Here is an 18,486-nt window from a genome sequence, read left to right as displayed (position 1 = left end):
GCAGTCAGTCCAGCAGATGGCAACACAGCCTTGCCAGTTCTGTCTTTTCTTCTTCAACACAGAACTCCTGATAAGGACACGCTGCTTGGGAGGATTCCAAAAGGACCCTGGGCAAAGCTCTGCTATGTTCTCTGGCATTCGGGTACTGTGATCAAATGCTTCAAAAGCCATAAACTAATTCTTCGCTATAATTCTATAACCAAGACTGTAGACAGGCAAGCAGGCGATTGTAATCAATCCTATCAAAACCCATTTTCCCTTCAGTTCTCAGTTAGTAAAATGAAAACATATTAAATGGTATGGAAAGTATCAGTGATCCTTGCTTATTTCCAGACATGAACTTATGTAACTCTTGAATAAGATGTTTATGTGTCAGGGAGATGACAAATACTTTTCTAGAACAATTTTGCCACTTATTTTCCAAAGGTTATTAATGAATATTCAACACTTGTGGCGCAATACTTGGGGAATCAAATGTTTCTGAAAACATGGGAGGAGGGGTGTAACACACATAAGCACTTCACTTATCCATATTTCACGTTCTATTCCTGTACAATTTCACATCAGCCACCACAACCCCACATTACTCATGATGGGAAATACCAATGTTAATCTATTTTGCTCTCTTTGTCTTTTATAGTCCACAGCACTTGGTAACTCTCTCATATGCCTGTCCTTTTCAAGATTTAGAGTTTTTACCACAATTACTGAATTTTAAAGAAAATTCACTCTCCAAACTGCCCACACCAAAAAACCAAAACCACAAGAAAATGAAACAAAACTACCACTCATACGGGAAAGACTGCAATGGCTCCAGACAACTAGGGATTCTTGAGATTTTCAACCTAAAGAAGTGATTGCAGCCCTTGCTGCCATAATACAGAGGATATCTCTACCATGAACAAACTGCCTTCAAAAGAGCTGGGACATATGACACGTGCCATCTAGGCTAGCATTTCTCAGTAGGTTCCAGGAGAGAGGTAAGGCCTAGAAACAAACGATTTGAGTGCTAATTTTCCTCAATTCTCCCAAGGACAGTAAAAAACTAGTTTATGACGCATAGGTGATAAGATCCCCCTTTATACGGCAGATGTCTAAGGATGGTGGCTTACTTCTCTTCTATGATGTGACTTATGGTTAATGTTTCATGAATATTATCAGCCGTATTTCCTCTCCTGTCAGCACTGATCCATGATTTCTGAGGGCAAGGCTTGAGGAAGAACATACCTACTGATCAGAAGTACTACTTTCTACAAGTAGTATTTCTCTGCAAAACTGTACACCTTAAGGGCTGGCACTGTGGCATGGTGGGAAAACTACCACCCGTAGTGCCGACATCCCATATGGGTGCCAGTTCAAGTCCCAGCTGCTCCACTTCTGATCTAGCTCTCTACTATGGCCTGGGAAAGCAGCATAAGATGGCTCAACTCCTTGGGCCCCTGAACCCCCATGGGAGACCCAGAAGAAGCTCCTGGCTTTGGATCAGTGCAGCTTCGGCCATTGTGGCCATCTTGGGGAGTGAATCAATGGATGGAAAACCTCTCTCTCTCTCTCCCTCTCTCTCTCTCTCTCTCTCTCTCTCTTTGCCTCTCTGTAACTCTGCCTTTCAAAGAAATAAATAAATTAAAAAAAATATTTGTACACCCTGGCTAATTCCTTAATTCTACAACTAGGGTGCAATGGCCATTTAGCATTGTTGACAATGCTTTACGTCACTGGTTTTCAAACTTGATGTGTGTTAATATCACCAGGGGGACTTCCAGAAACATAGACTTCCTTGTCCCATCCAGAGTTTCAGATTCTGTAGATGAGGTGGGAGCCCAAGAGTGTGCCTTTCTACCAAGTTTCCAAGTCATGCTTATGGCAGTGTCCATATTTTGAAAACCACTGGCTTACATAAAACTTACAAAATAAAAATGTCCTGTCTTCTTTTTCTTATGCTTTAGAGCGTGGCCAGGTGATCCTTTATTCCCAAAGGAAATCCCCTGAAAAGCAGATCAGTTTTCTACTTGTGGTCTTTACACAGAACACTTTCTGTCGCGTTGTGTCCTGATTGCATGACATCTCTTGGCTACAGCTTACTCTGAGATTACTCTTAATACAGTTGGGAAACCCTGGGGTGACCTAACTGCATGCAAAGCATTTGTCAAGCATCTTAAGCTTTGTGGGTGCGCGTGGCAGGGACTGGGGAGGAATTACTTTTTAGACTCACCCACCACTTTCCAGTGTTCTATGGGAAATGTCAGCAGTCTGTTTCTGGCCTGGGTGACTTTAGAGAACCAGTCCCCTCCCCCATTGATATGAGACAGGTTCCCACCCTCATGTTGGAAATGTTTCTGAAATGCTGCCCACGGTTCTTCCCAAATCACTATTCTTTTTTCTCACAGCTCTTTTGATTTCTTTGGGTTATATAAGAAAGTGCCTCTGCTTGTGCTACCTGTATTGATTAGCTATTGAAACTCTTTGTGATGGACAAAAGTAGTCACTGGCACGTGAGGGAAGGAGGGGTCAGAAGGGGCTAAAGTAACCCTAGGATGGCCTGCCAGGGTATGTAAGAAATCTCAGGGGGAGAGAAAACCGTAGGGAAGAATATTTTCTATTTTGCTTGTAAGCCCTGGCCAATTTGATAAATAAAGTAAATCATTTATCTTTTACATTCGTAAGATGCAAATTCATGTTTATGTATATTTGACTGAACTATTAACCCAAAGAATTGATACCTTTAAAATGACAGTGAGACTACAGAGCAGAGATAAAGTATTAGCAGATCAATTATAATCTTAGCTTATTTGTTTCATAATTTTAAATGCATCCTATATAGTACAATTTTCAAATTACTAAAATGACGATAGTACTGCAGACTAAAGGAAGAGGAACTTTTCAGAACCTTAACAGAGGGATCTGCATTATCCTATTGATCTCCAGTTCTAGATTGTTTCCTTAACATTGAGATTTTGTATAAAGTCTTGAAAAGTATTTTAGAACTTAAATATCCTTTATTTTCTTGTATTTTCATTGACAATTCATCCTAAAAGTAACTCCATTGAATTATGATCTAAGAGATCTTTTTAGCTATAGTTCCACCCATCAGGGGCCTTGTAAACCAAGGGGCAATTTCTGTGTCACTTTATCAAAATAATGATAAACTAAGTTTATCCTGATGAAATTTCAGTTTGAAAGCTCTCACAAGGTTGAAAACTCAAGGAGCAAAAGGAAATGGACATAAAAAATAGTGTTTCTTCTAAACAAAATTTTCCAGAAAATTTCAAGCAAGTAATTTCTCTACCTAAGAAGTTAAGAAAACACAGAGAGCCTTAGTCTTACTATTTAACAGAAAAAGTGAGTACAACAATGTAGTTTTACTTGGGCTTTGGAATATTTCAAGTCTAAACATGCTTACTCATTTTTTTTTTTTGAACAGTAAAAGTTCTAGGAAACTACAAGCAAGTTAATGATTATCATGCAAATGAGTATTTCACAACAATCATGCTCCAGTGACAATCTGGCATTGAAAACACTGAAGCATTGGATGGGAAAATGTCTAAGATCAAATAAAATCTCTAGTCTAATTAAAATTAAAGGAATTTCACAAACATATGAGTGTTGAACTAAAAAATTTAATTATATATTCTAACAGCTACTAGGCATACAACACTTTTCTAACAAATGAAGTGAAAAAAAAAAAAAAAAAAAGCCAGCTCAGCCTTCATGCAGATTTTTGGAATGAAGTCAAATGTAAAATAGGTCTCCATACTTTAAAATTTAAAAATTCCTTTACTTGGACTGACATTGTGGCATAGCTGTTGAGCCACTGCTTGCAACACTGGCATCCGATATAGGCACTGGTTTTATTCCAGGCTGCTCCACTTATGATCCAGCTCCCTGCTAAGGAGGTTGGGAAAGCCGTGGAGGATTGCCCAAGTAGTTGGGCACATGCTTCCCATGTGGGAGACTTGGATGAAGCTCCTGGTTCTTGGTTTTGGCCTGGCCCAACCCTGGCAGTTGTACCATTTGGGGAGTGAACCAACAGATGAAAGATCTCTCTCTTTCTCTCTCTATACCTCTGCTTTTCAAATAAATAATTTTTTAAGTCCTTTAAAAAATTCCTCTATTTAATTTTGTCATTTCTGACAATTTGGTATGAAAACAGACCTATTTTCAGGACATATCTGCTCAGCCTCTTTAAGTAAATAACAGAGCTGATCATACAGTGAACAATAACTTCTGCCTGGCATTATTATAACTGCATATTACTTATAGACCAAAGAACTAGGTTTCTTAATGACTGGCATAAACTCTGTGACAGTGTTGAATAGAGAAAATACGAGTCAGAGAGTTATAGCTCAGGATAGCAAACTGACAGATAGGAAGCAATCTGACAACTTTAAATAATCTCACTGCTTCCTAAGAAAACTCCTTTTCTATTCAGCCTGAGGAAAATATCAAGTACAAGATGGAAAAAATGGGGACATCTAAGTATGCCTGTAACACTAGCCACTGAAGTATAAAGAGGACAAACTTTCTGCATTCAGACAGACACAGTTCCAGTACGAGCTGGCATACACAAGCAACAACTACTAAAGGACTGGAAATGGTGCCCATATAGGAAGTGGTGTCTCAGGTGGCGGCCTAACCTGCTACATCACAATGCTGGTCCCTTGGTCAAATCTTTTACAAGTCAGTATCATGACACCCATGTTCAACAGACAAACTCTAAGAGGGTACAAAGTACTCACTCATATAGCGGAACGTCTCTTCAGCAAGGACTGGCGAGAGGGCCTCAGATGCATGTTGCTGCTGGGGCTGGGACTGAGTCCAGTCTTGATTCTCATACAGGAAGAGTGAGTCCACTCTTAGCTTGTACTGTGGTAGCTGTTCCTCGAGCAGACTCACCAGCTCAACTTCAGGGAGATCCTCGTTGGAGCAGACATCTAAAAAGGAGAATCTGGGTAAATGAATCCAGTATATTTCAGTTTTCTAGGCTATTGTGAAAAATCAGTGAAATTACTGTCATGAAATTGGACAACCAAAGAAATGTTACAAAAGATCATTTCACCAATGATTTTTATTAACATATCCTTTAATAAGAGAGCTTCTAAAGTAAAAATCATACCATAAATTTTGATTACACACTATTTAAACATATATTACTGAGTGGTATAACTACATTTTTAAAGTTTAAAATGAATTCAAGCAAATTTCTTATTTCATTATTACCAATTTATTTAACATTGTTTAAAAGAGGTTTGATTTCAACTTATATGTTTGAGGGGAGAACACAACACACAAAACAACCACTTCTAAATGGGATAAACTCCCAGTTCAAAAGGGATAAAACTATATACTTGAAAAAACAAAAATTTCAATTATGTAGGAGGATTTTTCAAAATCCATGAAAATTACATTTTAGTATATTCTCACAGAAGCTAGAATTTTTTGAAAAATAGCATTAACATTTACTGATCACTGGCACTGGAGTAAGTACTTTACCCTTTTTATTTTCAAGATAAAGTACATTTCAAGCTCTAAATATGTGAGAAGGAAATCTGAAGTGAAAGGAAAAAAAATTTGAGAACTCTTTCTCAGCCTTCACAGAACACAGCTTAGGATGATACAGTGATAAAGATCACCAATCTACAGGTCGTGAAGTCCTGGGTTTGAGTCCTGGCTCTGCACGGACAGGAATGTGACCTTGGGTGAGTTACTTAACCTCTAAGTCTTCATTTTTCTTCTGTAAAATGGAGAAGGTGACAGTAACCTATACTTACCTCCAGAGCTGTTGTTTGAATCAAGTGAGAAAAAGGCATGAAAAATATTTACACTGTGGAAGTGCTGAATGCTAGCTATTTTATTATTATACTAACGAGATTTTAGACCTAAAGATCAAATCAAGTCTTCTATTACTATAGCATCTAAATAATAATTATGGTCTATTAAAAGTGGGAGATGCCTCAACTGTCAATTCTGCCGTGTAGACAAGGACACTGCAACTTAGAAGGTGAGTGACCTGCTGAAGACCAGCAGATCTGTGTCACAGTCCCCAGCTCTGTGCCCACTGGACTGCAAAGCTCTCTAGTGATCTGTGTAGTCAGTCACAAGACAAAGGCTGGCCATGTGTCTTAGAAGACAAGTTCCTACACCCCATGTCTCTAATATGCCATAGTAGTCCTACATAGCTCCTAATTCCTCTGAGTGCCAACCTTACTTATTATCCTATTTTTCATTCTCAATATTGGAAAGGATATAGGCATCAGCATTGTATCTAGCTTCTAATTCTGACTCTTCCATTCCTAAGGAGTGCTAGGCTCCTTATGACTTCTCTCTTCTGAGTTTTCATTCCCCCCATTTGTAAAACAAAGGACATCATCTACCAGAGTCACAGTTAAATAAATAAGTTAACAATGAAGACCCCCAGAGCAACACTGGCCCACACAGGTACTTACTGAAAACTGCTCCCGTCACTACTGTCTCACCTACACGCTGTGGCTGATACAGCTCGGCTTGTCTGCCTTTATGTGTCTGCTACTGACTTCCTGTTCCTAACACTTCCTACTACCAAACACCTTTCAAATTCAGCAGCTTACCAAAAAAAAAAAAAAAAAAAAAAAAAAAAGTTATCCTGTTGAACATGTTGAAAATAGTAGGGCTTAAGATAGAGAAAATACAGGATGTCATATTCATCCCCTCATCTTTAAAAAAGATCTGGCATTTCCTTTGTGGGTGTATAAAGAGGCTCTCTCTGGCAAACTGGAGAACAAAGCACAGCTTAAGTAAACAAACCATAAAAAGTACCTTCCTACCACTTGACCTTCACAGTGACAATCTAACAAGTCAAACAGGAGAGGGCTGGCAACATCAGACACCCCCAATCACCCAGAGGGACAAGCAGTGGCTTCCACATCACAGACGCAGAGATGAGGTGCATCTAAAGCAGCTCTCAGTCCTTGACAGATCTCTTAATAAGAACCCGGAAAATATACCCAGTTTGTTACTACAAATTCCTGTGATTATCCACGTTTTTCCTGCCATGCATATACTACATACATAGTTGTCATTGTAATAGTTGCAGAAAGTGAAGTTGACCACAAATACATACAGAGCTAAAAACAGACAATCAGGCATTCAAGGGTACAATGAAAATGAAGAACAACACGACATACCTTAGAATAAGTACTAATGAAATTTTGTGAAAATTCAAGGTCACCAATTCCCTAGTTACAAAAAGCAATTTTCAAAATGAGTGTGCTATCCAGGTCTAGTTGATGGAACTAAATATTCTTCAGACCAGCCCCTCGCACTGCTTTCATATTTCTGATGCACTATTTTTTTACTCTCATGGTCACCCGAGCTTCACAAGTCCTTCTCTACCTTATTGTTTTCAAATGTCTTTTACATACGCCTACTTCTCTCTTCCAGCTACACCACCTCCTTCAAGGTTCAGGCCTCCCCTGTTTATCCTGAACATGGCCTCAAAACCGGTCTTCCCTCATCATACTCAAAGCATCATCCCCATCTTCACATCACTTGCCCAGCATGCTGCCTATCTGGTTTTGTGGATCAGGCTTTACTGGAACACAATCATACGCATTCTTTATTGGCCACAACTGCTTCTCCTCTACAACAGCAGAGATGATTAATTGCTATGTAGCAAGGAAAACAAATGACCTACTGATACTTCCACAACTGGAAGTATCTCAAGCACATTTCGATGCACAAAAGAAGTCAGATACAAAAGACATGGATTCAATTTATATGAAATTCTGGAACAAGCAAATGTAATCTGCAGTGGTAGGAAGCAGATCGGTGGTTGCCTGGAGCCAAAGGTGAGGCGCAGGGAGATGTGGGTACAAGAGAACTGTCGTGGAATGTAAGTTCTATAACCTGACTGTATTGGTGGTTATAAGAGTGTATATATTTGCTAAAACTCAAACTATATACTTAGAATAGGTATATTTTATTACATCTTAATAAAGATGTCTTAACAAAACTGATTTTAAAAAAATAATTTGGGGTTTGTAGGGCCTCAGAATTTCTCATATTTTTAGAAATATAGTACTGTGCAGTAACTGTATGTTACATAACATCACCAACTGGTTTTACAGCAGCATCCCACATTTAAATATAGTAATATATCTTCAGCAAACATGAATATTCAAGCTAACTGAGATAAGTCTAGAAACAGCCAAGTCAGCTTTTGTGGCAGTTGAGCTTTAGAACCAACTTTGAGAGTTGAAAGGTTTTTAATTTTTTAAATTCAGTCTTGCTGATAAGCGTTAAGGGCCTGTACCTCTGTCTGCATGACCTGTAAGAGCTGAGAGCCTCTCTTGTGCCAGGCACTGCTGCCAAGGGCTCGCGGGGCACACAGACACAAGGCTCTGTGCCCTGGCCCCGAGGAGACAGGATGAGTGGGACGCAGCTCCTGCTCGTCGAGGGTCACGTGGGCCAGGGCAGTCAGACAGAGACGAGAACAGCATTACCAGGGAGATTCTGGCAATGCGGGCAGAGAGCCGGGGACGGAGAGACCGGTTCAGTCTATCTCTGAGAGGAACAGGCTAGATGGGGAGGCAGGCTGGAGTCCATCAGAGCAGTTTCCAGGCCAGGCATCTGCATTTTATCTTGTAGGCAACAACACTTGGGTTTACTGAGCTGAACTCACCAGTGATGCTCTGCGAGTCTCTGTGATTGCTATTCATGAGGTTTTCTTCACCTGTTGGTGAGGTAAAAATGGCATTCTGGGCTTGACTCATGCAGGATCCTTTCTTGCTTTGGTTGAGAAGGACAGCTTTGGTATGAATCAGAGCAGAGGAAATCCATCAAGCCATTCAGGAGAGAAATGGATCTGGTCATGTGGGTCTTTTCCTTTAGACAGATTTTCTCAGACGAGTGCAGTGACATGTGCAGCAGTGCATATTCTCATGTGATGACCATACCCTGGACAGTCATGACCTACAACAAAGAACAGATCCTGTGACTATGGAACTCGGCATGCCCATCATAGCACTCCGATGACCTGGGATGTTTGTCACTAGGAATATTTTTCTAGTGACACACACAACACGGAAAAAAATCACAAAGTAATTGTGCTGGAAGAAAGAAGCCCAACAGAAAAAGAGAACAAGTTTATGATTCTATTTATATAAACTTCTAGAAAGTGTCAACTATCTATAGTGATAAAAAGCAGATCAGTGGCTGCCTGGGGTTGGTATTAAGGAACAGGAGAATATGACTAAGAGACAAAACCAATTTGTACACTCAGAACATGCAGTTTGATGCATGTTAATTACATTTCAATATTGTTGTGATAATCAACTGCTTAAAAATAACAACAGCAAATTGTACGGTCTATAACACAGATAGAAATAAAATGTATTCCTGCACAAAGGGCAAGAAGGGAAAAATGGAATTATATTATTGTAAGGCTTTTATACTACATATGAAATAGTAAAATACTGCCTGAAGGTAGAGTGCAATAATTGTAAACATACAATGAACCCAAAAGCAACAAATAAAACAATTCAAGGATGATACCTAATAAACTAACAAAAGAGATGAAATGGATTAAAACAAAATAGGGTTTCTCAACCCTGGCAATAGGACTTTGTGGTGTGCATTGTAGGATGCCAGGATGCTATGCAGAACCTTTGTCCTTTTTCTCCTCTGTCTGCTACTGGAATCCTTTCCCCAGGCCTTCCCTAAGTTTAACAACCAGAAATGTCTTCAAACATTGCCAAGTGTCCCTTGGGAACAAAACTGTCCCCAGTTGAGAACCACTGACAAAGGATGCTCAATATCACTCAAAATTAAAACAAAAACAAATATTTTCACATATTAGAGAAAGTAGATGCTACTTTGTGGAGAGTATGGAGACAGTGATACCCTTACATTCTATTGATAAAATACAAATTAGCATAAGATTTCAGAAAGTCTACTTGGCAGTGTTTACCAAACTTAAATGTGCATTTATCACAATTCAGTAACTCTGCCATTAGAAATTTTTACTATGGATAAACTCACAAAACATCATAAGATGTGGGTGAGAGTAAAGATGTTCATACAGTTTTTTGTCCTTTGATTAAAGCACACACACACACACACACACACAACAGGGATCAAAATGTCCACAAAAAAATGGTTTAGTAGTACAATATATATGCATGGTCTTAAAAAAGTAGGAACTGCAATTAACTAGAAAACTGTTCAATTCTAATCATAAGCCTTCTTATATCAAAAGGTAGTCTCTGCTGAACAGTCTCTACTTAGCAACTGGTAACTTCTATTTATGGCTAATTCCTTCTCATACCTACTATCAATACGCATCATAAATACAAAATGTTTCATAAAAGGGGTGCCCCAAGAAGTAGGGAGAAGCTGCTTACAATTCAGCGACTGGTTTGGATGTTGATGTCCCTCAAAGGCACATGTTAAGGCTTGGTTCCCAGCGTGGCACTACTGGGAGGTTATGGAAACTGTAGGAGGTGCTGTTTGATGGCAGTCCTTGGATCATTGGGGGCATGCCCTCAGAAGGTAGATTAGAGAGATTATAACAGCCTGAGGTTGAACCCACTGTTCCCTGCTTCCTGGGCTGCCATGATCCTCCCTCCCACACACTCCACTACTGCCAGGCAAGGCCTCACCAGACACTGCACCAAGGGGGCCTGATCTTGAACTGTGAACTTCCAAACCCTGGGACCAACATCAACGTCTTTCCTTTTGAAGTAGCTCATCTAAAGTGTTTTGTGGTAATAATGAAAAGCTGACTAACACAGGAGCAGAGTAAATGCAACTGAAAATTTGATCCTTGAGGTAGAAGAACACAGAAGCACTGCCAGCAAATACCAGTGAAGGGAATTTCTAAAATGGGGCAGGCAACAAAATCAAACATCAAAACGTCAAAGGAGCAATTTTTTAGAAGGGAAGCAGTGGACCATAATATTAATGGTGACCTTCCAGAAACCACTTCAGCCAAGAGGTTAAACTCAAAGTCTGGTTGTAAGGGGTCAGCAAGTGTGATACTAAGAGTGGAATTTAGTGGGTACAGAACAGAATTTCAGATTTCCACAGATTAGCAAAATTTCAAACACTTCTGCAGTTAGGAATTCTATTGCTTATCATTTCTATTCATAAATAAAAAAACATTTTACAAGGAAAAAAAGGCAGAATAAACAATAGTTCTTCTCAAAGGAGTTTATAATTTCATGTTGTCATATGAAAAATTTAATTTTTCTATATCTGAGTTCATAAAAGTGTTTTTTTTTTTTTTTTGACAGATAGAGTTAGAAAATGAGAGAGAGAGACAAAGAGAAAGGTCTTCTTCAGTTGGTTCACCCCCCCAAATGGCCGCTACGGCCAGTGCGCTGCGCCGATCCGAAGCCAGGAGCCAGGTGCTTCCTCCTGGTCTCCCATGGGGTGCAGGGGCCCAAGCACCTGGGCCATCCTCCAGTGCCTTCCTGAGCCACAGCAGAGAGCTGGACTGGAAGAGGACTAGAACCTGGCGCCCACATGGGATGCTGGTGCCGCAGGCGGAGGACTAGCCAAGTGAGCCACGGCGCCGGCCCTGAGTTCATAAAATTTTAATACACAGACATTTTAAGATTCACTTATTCTTGGATGTGTAACTACTTTCTTAAAATACATATACTGGTATAGTAATCTGTTCTAACCAATACAACATGAAGTAAAGTTCAAATGTATTTGTTTATGTACTTCAATTTTAATCCCAGTTGTCAAAAACTTATCTTCATATTCCAGGCTCACTCTATTGTATGCAATCCAATTCTTACCTGAATATTTCATTTTCCAGAATTGCCGGGTTCAGAACTATAATTGGATCAAGCCAATAAAAGTTAACCTCTTGAACTTGAGAGAAAGAAGAAAACAACTTTCCCTGAAGTACACAACTGCCAAGCACCTGAAAAAAATCTGAACTGAGAGTCTGGCCCCCAAAGGGTTGGGGGCAGGGGGAAGTGAGGATTCTGGGTAGACAACCAAATATTATCTATTATTTGTCTTTGTGTCACATATTAGCTTTATCAAGCCCTTTTAAATTTTAATACTCCAAAGACCCAGATTTCTAGATTAAAAATCTAGTGAACTATTTTCAAAAAATAGAATGGGAATGCAAATACAAGAATAAATGGGCTAGTATGTAACAGGTCATCTAGTGTGTGGTCAGCAAACCACTGCCTACAGCCAAATCTGGCCTGCCATCTGTTTTTGTACAACCTGTACAAACTGATTTTTACATTTTTAAATTTCTGAAAGAGAAAATAGTACATGATATGTGAAAACTATATGAAACTGAAGTTTCAGTATCCCCAAATGAAGTTTTCTTGGAACACTGCCACACTTGTCTGCTTGCTTCCATACTACAATGGCAAAGCTCAGCAATTGTGATTACTCTCACAGCCCAAATTCTAGAATATTTACTATGTAACCCTTTACAGAACAAAGTTTGCCAATCCTTCATCTATAACAGTAAAATAATTCAGTCATCAAACACTAGTTCAAATCAAAGATTTCCTAGATCAACTTCTTATATAGTTTTCCACTACATTTGCTATATTTTTTAAAGATTATTTATTTCTATTTTATCTGAAAGGCAGAGACAGAGAAACAGATCTTTCATTTGTTGGTTCACTCTCCAAATGTCCACAAAAGCCAAGACGGGTCAGGCCAAAGCCAGGAGCCAGTAAATAATTCCATCTGAGTTTTCCACAATGGGTGGCAGAGACCCAAATACTTGAGCCTTCATCTCCCAGGGTGGATCGGAAGTGAGGGGCCAGGACCTGACCTTGGCACTCCAATATGGGATACAGGCATCCCAAGCAATGACTTAACACCTGAGCCAAACACCCAACCCTAGATATTACATTTAGATCACTACTTTCAGAGAATTCTACGGGAATTCTTAGATGAGAAAGATCAGTCCTCTAATTTCTACACCCACATTGTGCTTAAAAGTTATTTTCAGTTTCTAAGAAAGCAATAAGCTACAAGCTTGTTTGGAAGGAGGGAAGGGAGGGGGGAGGGAGAGACAAAAGAGTGAAGGAAGTGAAAGAGGAAGGTAAGAAGCCAAGCACCTCCCCAGACTGGTGCCAGTTGGCTCTGAAGCAGAACTGTGGTTCTTTTGCTTTCTTTCTTTTTAAAAAAGATTTATTTATTTAAAAGTCAGGGTTACAGAGAGGGAGAGTCAGAGAGAGAAAGGTCTTCCATTAGCTGGTTCATTCTCCAGATGGCTGCCAATAGCCAGGGCTGGGCTGGGCTGAAACCAGGAGATTCTTCTGGGTCTCCCACATGGGTGCAGGGGCCCAAACACTTGGGCCACCTTCCACTGCTTTCCCAGGCCACTAGTAGGGAGTTGGATTGGAAATGGAGCAGCTGGGATTTAAACTGGCACCCACGTGGGATGCCAGTGATGCAGGTGCAGTCTTACCTGCTACGTCAAAATGCTGGTCCCAGAACTTTTTAATCCTATTTTAATCAAACTATTTAATCCTATTTTAATCAAAGATCATTGTGAAAATCTAATGATTACCTTGGGACCTTTAATTCACCACTCTGTCCCACACTGGTTGGTTCGATACTATGTTTATCATTTTTATTTTTTACATATATATCACACAAGAACACAAGAAATTATATATGTTTCAACTATCAACTCCAGGCCTTTGCTCTAGAGACTGCTTTTTAATTAGCTTCAAAGGTTTTGTTAATGGCTTGGTCTGAACTCCGGCATTCAAGATAGAGAAAACCAAGTTGAACACAGAACCAAGTCCATGTTAGGAGTCATGCAGGAAGAATGCAAACCTCCAGGGCAATTCAGGAACCTGCCCACACTGCAGCCCTGCTCCAGGCCAGGGGTGAGCTGCCAATGGTACGTGCTTCCTGGTGACTCCTTAGAACGAATAAACACTTGGGACATGCCCTGGACTTAATCCAGCCTCCTCAGTCACATCAGCCTGGAGGAGCAGTTAGCACAGCTTGACGTTGGACAAGTCTGAATTTTAATCTTATGGCTTTCCTAACCTTGAGCACATGAGTTCACATGTTTGAATATGTTTCCTGGTTGTTAAGACAGGGGTACTGATAACTACTCTTTATAAGAAGGGCCTCGAGGACTAAATAAAAAACAAAAATTCCTCACTTAGGAGCTGACATATAGGAGACAGGCAGATGCTTACTCTCTTCAGCTTCCTTATCACTTGGCTCTGCTTACTTTTTCTTGGGTCCCTGCCATGTTTGAGTAGGGAACAGAATAGCTCCGAGTAACCTTCAAACAGAAAGAGGAGGACTAAGAAGCTGTGCTCCAGGCAGCACAGTGACCAGTGTCTCAGAGCTGGGGACTGGTACTAACACTCAAGCCTTCATATATTCAGAGGCAAGGGTGCTTACGATAAAAAGCTTTGACCACACTTGGCTTGTTTCTGCACAATATGGTGGCTCTATAGTTTTCTATGGCTGCTACAACGAATTACCACAGACTGGGTGACTTGAGAAAGCACCAGTTTAATATCTCGCAGTTCTGGAGGTCAGAAGGGTGAAATGATTTCACTGGACCAGCACCAAGGTATTGGCAGGCCTGGGCTCCCCTGACCTGGCAGTTCAGGCAAAAACCCATTCCCTAGCCTCTTCCAACTTCTAGAACTGTACACCCTGGCCCAAGGCCTTTGCCATCATCTTCAAAGCCAGCAGCACAGCATTTTCAAATCTCTCTGCTTCGGCCTTCTGCTGCCCCGTCTCTCTCTGCTGCCTTCTTATCGGGACACCTGGCATTCCGCTTAAGGATAATCCAGGATCATCTCTTTCTCAAGACCCTTAATTTAGTCAAGTCTGCACAGCCCCTTTTGCTATATACGGTAACAGTCATAGGTTCCAGGGGGTTAGCATCTGCCTTTGAGGGCCATTATTCAGCTTATCACAGTGGTTGAGAACAAGAATCCTGGAACAACCAGAGTGACTAAATTTCAATCCCAACTCCATCGCTTTCTGGTTGTGTGAACTTGGACAAATTTCTCCCCTTCATTTTTCATCTGTTGAATGAACCTAAAAATAGGGTCTAATTTATGGGGTTATTATAAAGATTAAATGAGTTATAAGAGGATAATAATAGCACCCACCTCAATGAGTCATTGCCGGGGGGAGTATATGAGTTAATGTATGTAAAGTCTTGGAATTCTGCCTTAGGATACAGCAAGTGATTTGCAAGTACTAGCTATTACTTTATCAGCACCGTTATTCCTATTGTACCTTCTTCCTCACTGCTGGGCACTAGGTAAGGCTCACTCTGGACGGTTGCATAGCATCTTCCGCCAAGAGAAGTCACATCCCCTGCCGAGGGAGGTGATTGGTTGAGTGCCACCAATTGCTTTCTCTCCATCTCTCAGAGGCAGGAGTAAACAGAAGCTTGCACAGAGTCCTAAGCTAAACGGTGGCAACCGCAAACCCTTTGTCAGTGCGCTTGCTAGTTCGCAGACAGGTATTCTTAGTCCCTCCTTCAGGAGTCTGTAGTCAGTCCTGTTTGGGACCCACCTCACTGCTTTTCTCGATGAAAGGACCGCACATGCACGCACTGTCTAACAAGAAGCCAGCCTTTACAATTCATGCACATTTAGGAGAAAACAAAGCAGCAAAGTCATTTATTTAATGAGAATTAAAAGAATAAACTCGTCAGTGATATGAATAATGCTTGTAGAAAACATGGCTAATGACTTAATATTATTACAGCCTTGGAGCTAAATGGTCAACAGTGAGTGCCTAAATATAGGCCTTGAGCCTTAAAAAAAATGTTGCTACTTCCTTAAAACAGGACACTCTGGCCAAAAGAGTTTACTGAAAAGGCAATAACAACTTTGGGAAACCTTACTGTGTAGGAGTGCAGAGCCTAGTATTACAGTCAATGTAATGATCCAGTGAAACATTCACATTGGAAATACATTTTAAAATTTTACCCTACAAATGATATTCTGGAGAATAATTTTAAACACATGTTGGCTGCTGAGCTGCATGGGAAAGTGGGAACAGTGCCAATCACCAATTTAGCAGCAGCTCCCCCAGGCAGTGGCAGATAAAGGATACACTGTCATTTTAAAAAACAAAATAAATTTACCGTGCTTCTTTGTAAAATAATAGATTTTGACAATGACTCATTAATTTTAATGTATTTGGCTACACTATAGTTAAAATTCACACACAAACACACACACACAAAACCCAGCAACTCCCAGAATTTTAAAAATCAGACATTTAGGTATATAAAGAATTTATCATTCCTTCAGTAAAGAGCAGGGGAGTGTCCCCCCACACCGGACCCCCCCCCCCCCCCCACACACACAGAAAACCATCCTGGACAGTGAGAAACAGACCTCCGGGATGGGTGGGGTGAGGGAGACCACAGACCAAGCCCGGCTGCCCGGATGTGCAGAGGAAAGTCACTGGGCTCCTCCAGCACAGCTGTCCTCCCAGCGATTGGGAAGCCCACCTGGAAGAAATCGCGTCTGTGCCCCGCGAGTATTTTGTCGCTGTTTTTGCTGCCACTCAAATGAAGCATCGGTAGGCTTTTCAAAATACGAAACTTCCAGGGCTTGTAAGCTCTACTTAAAAGCAGTGTGGATTCCCAAAGGCTGTTAAATCCATCAGTTTAAGTGTCCAACTTAAACTCCTCTCCCAAGAGGGGAGTTTAAGTTTGGGGGGTGGGGGGTGGGGGGTGGGCGGGAGCCCGCGTTTCCTCCCAGTGGCTGTATCTGGGGCACTTTAGAAACTGCCCTGTTTTGTTTACAAATGATGACCACTGAACGCCCGCAGCCCCTCCCTGCCACAATCTTCACCAGCAGAAGGGAGGAACCTCTGGCAGCTGAGGAATCCACACCAGGGCTTCACCTGAGATTAGGCAAGGCCCTGAGCCCTTGGTGCCATCTGTGCTTTCTGATATATTTCCCTTCCCCAGGCTTAGCCGGGAAGGTCTAACCTTCACCTGAATTAACCCTGACTGACCAGGCTTCTTTTGAGCAGTGACCCTCTCCTGAAGCCACTTCAGATGGTCACCGCTTGTCACCTCTGGTCGACTGTCAACTGCATAGCTACAGCTTTTTTCACACGCCGTGGGGCTGTCCTCAAAATCATTCCTATTGCCCAGTGACACCTTTAATATGTGTAGTTCACTCACTTGCCATATTTTGCACTCTCCATACTTTTGTGTCCGTTAAATCTATCATTAGTACGGCTTTTAGGGACAAAATGGGATTTGCAGTCTTTATAAGGTACCTTAGAGGAGCTGGCACTGTGGCACAGCGGGTTAACACCATGGCCTGAAGTGCCGGCATCCCAAATGGACGCTGGTTCTAGTCCTGGCTGCTCCACTTCTAATCCAGCTCTCTGCTATGGCCTGGGAGAACAGTGGAAGATGGCCCAAGTGCTTGGGCCCCTTCACCCATGTGGGAGACCCGGAAGAAGCTCCTGGCTCTGGACAGCGCAGCTCTGGCTGTTGCGGCCAATTGGGGAATGAACCAGCGGATGGAAGACCTCTCTCTCTGCCTCTCTTCTCTGTGTAACTCTGACTTTCGAATAAATAAATAAAATCTTTTTTTAAAAAAAAAAGGTACCTTAGAACTACACATATAGGAAGCCAACACACTACAAACAGCACCGACTGCTGAGTGGGAAACAGCACGTGCAGGTGATGAGCAGCGCTGAATCCCTCCCCTGGGAGCACACTTTGTCCCTATCCACAAAGTTCTCAAGGTAAGAGTTTTAAGCAGAGTTTGCACTTCAGAAGATCTGTAAGAAAGTTAATTGACCAAGCAAGAACAAGGCTTCCCATCCTATACATTTAAAGATGCCATTTTAAGTATTGCTTGTGCTTGGCTTAAGGTTGAAAGGTTTAAAGAACATCCAGGCATTTAAGACGGCGCCTGAGGTGCCTGCATCCCTGTCAGAGTGCTGGGGTTTTGGTTTGGCTCCGTTTCTGACTGTAGCTTCCTGCTTAGGAACACTCCGGGACGGAGCAGGTGATGGCTCAACTACTAGGCGGAGTTCCGGGCTCTGGGTTTTGCCTGGTCCAGTCCTGGCTGCTGTGGACATGTGGGGAGTGAAACATCAGATGGAGGATTTCTCTGTCTCTGCCTTTCGAATAAAATGAAAATAAATTCCTCTTAAAAATTGAAAAATGTAGCCTGGCATCTCATGTGAAATGATAAGGACTGAAGTGGTAGAGATGCTGCTTCTACTTTCCTCATGAGACGAGGAGCAGCTGGAGAAGAACGCAAGTGACTGCTGCGGGGGGTCTATGATTCCGCAGCCCTGCGCCCCGCAGACGAGTCAAACCGCTGCCCCCACAGAAGGCTTCAGGTACAAGGAACCATCTGAACATCAATGGTTAACTTTAAAGAAACAGCATTTTTATACAATCTTGGTTGCATTCTCCAAGTTTTAACTTTTATAAGTGAAGAACCTTAAAAATCAAACCAAGATGGAGTGACTTAAGCTAACACT

General features: G+C 41.4%; 1 protein-coding gene across 6 annotated transcripts in view; it reads right to left on the bottom strand.

Annotated features, from left to right (window-relative positions):
- Window positions 1-18,486, bottom strand: part of TRAK2 (trafficking kinesin protein 2) — a 71,691-nt gene that overhangs the window by 29,294 nt on the left and 23,911 nt on the right. For 2 of the 6 annotated variants that reach the window (XM_008258966.5, XM_008258968.5), the window contains exons 2-3: window positions 8,657-8,946; window positions 4,737-4,931 (exon numbers count right to left, since the gene is read on the bottom strand). In XM_008258966.5, coding sequence (XP_008257188.1) covers window positions 4,737-4,931; window positions 8,657-8,747 — 286 coding nt within the window. In that variant the 5' untranslated portion in view covers window positions 8,748-8,946. Of the gene's footprint in view, window positions 1-4,736; window positions 4,932-6,443; window positions 6,586-8,656; window positions 8,947-18,486 lie in introns of those variants that run through there. The other 4 variants (XM_051849285.3, XM_089330065.1, XM_070070389.2 and 1 more) reach the window with 3 other exon arrangements.

The sequence above is a fragment of the Oryctolagus cuniculus genome, chromosome 3, assembly GCF_051225735.1.
Source record: "Oryctolagus cuniculus isolate XC-2025 breed Fujian yellow rabbit chromosome 3, ASM5122573v1, whole genome shotgun sequence".
Taxonomy (NCBI): domain Eukaryota; kingdom Metazoa; phylum Chordata; class Mammalia; order Lagomorpha; family Leporidae; genus Oryctolagus; species Oryctolagus cuniculus.
Note: the sequence above shows the minus strand (reverse complement) of the source record. Positions and strands in the feature narration are given on the sequence as shown.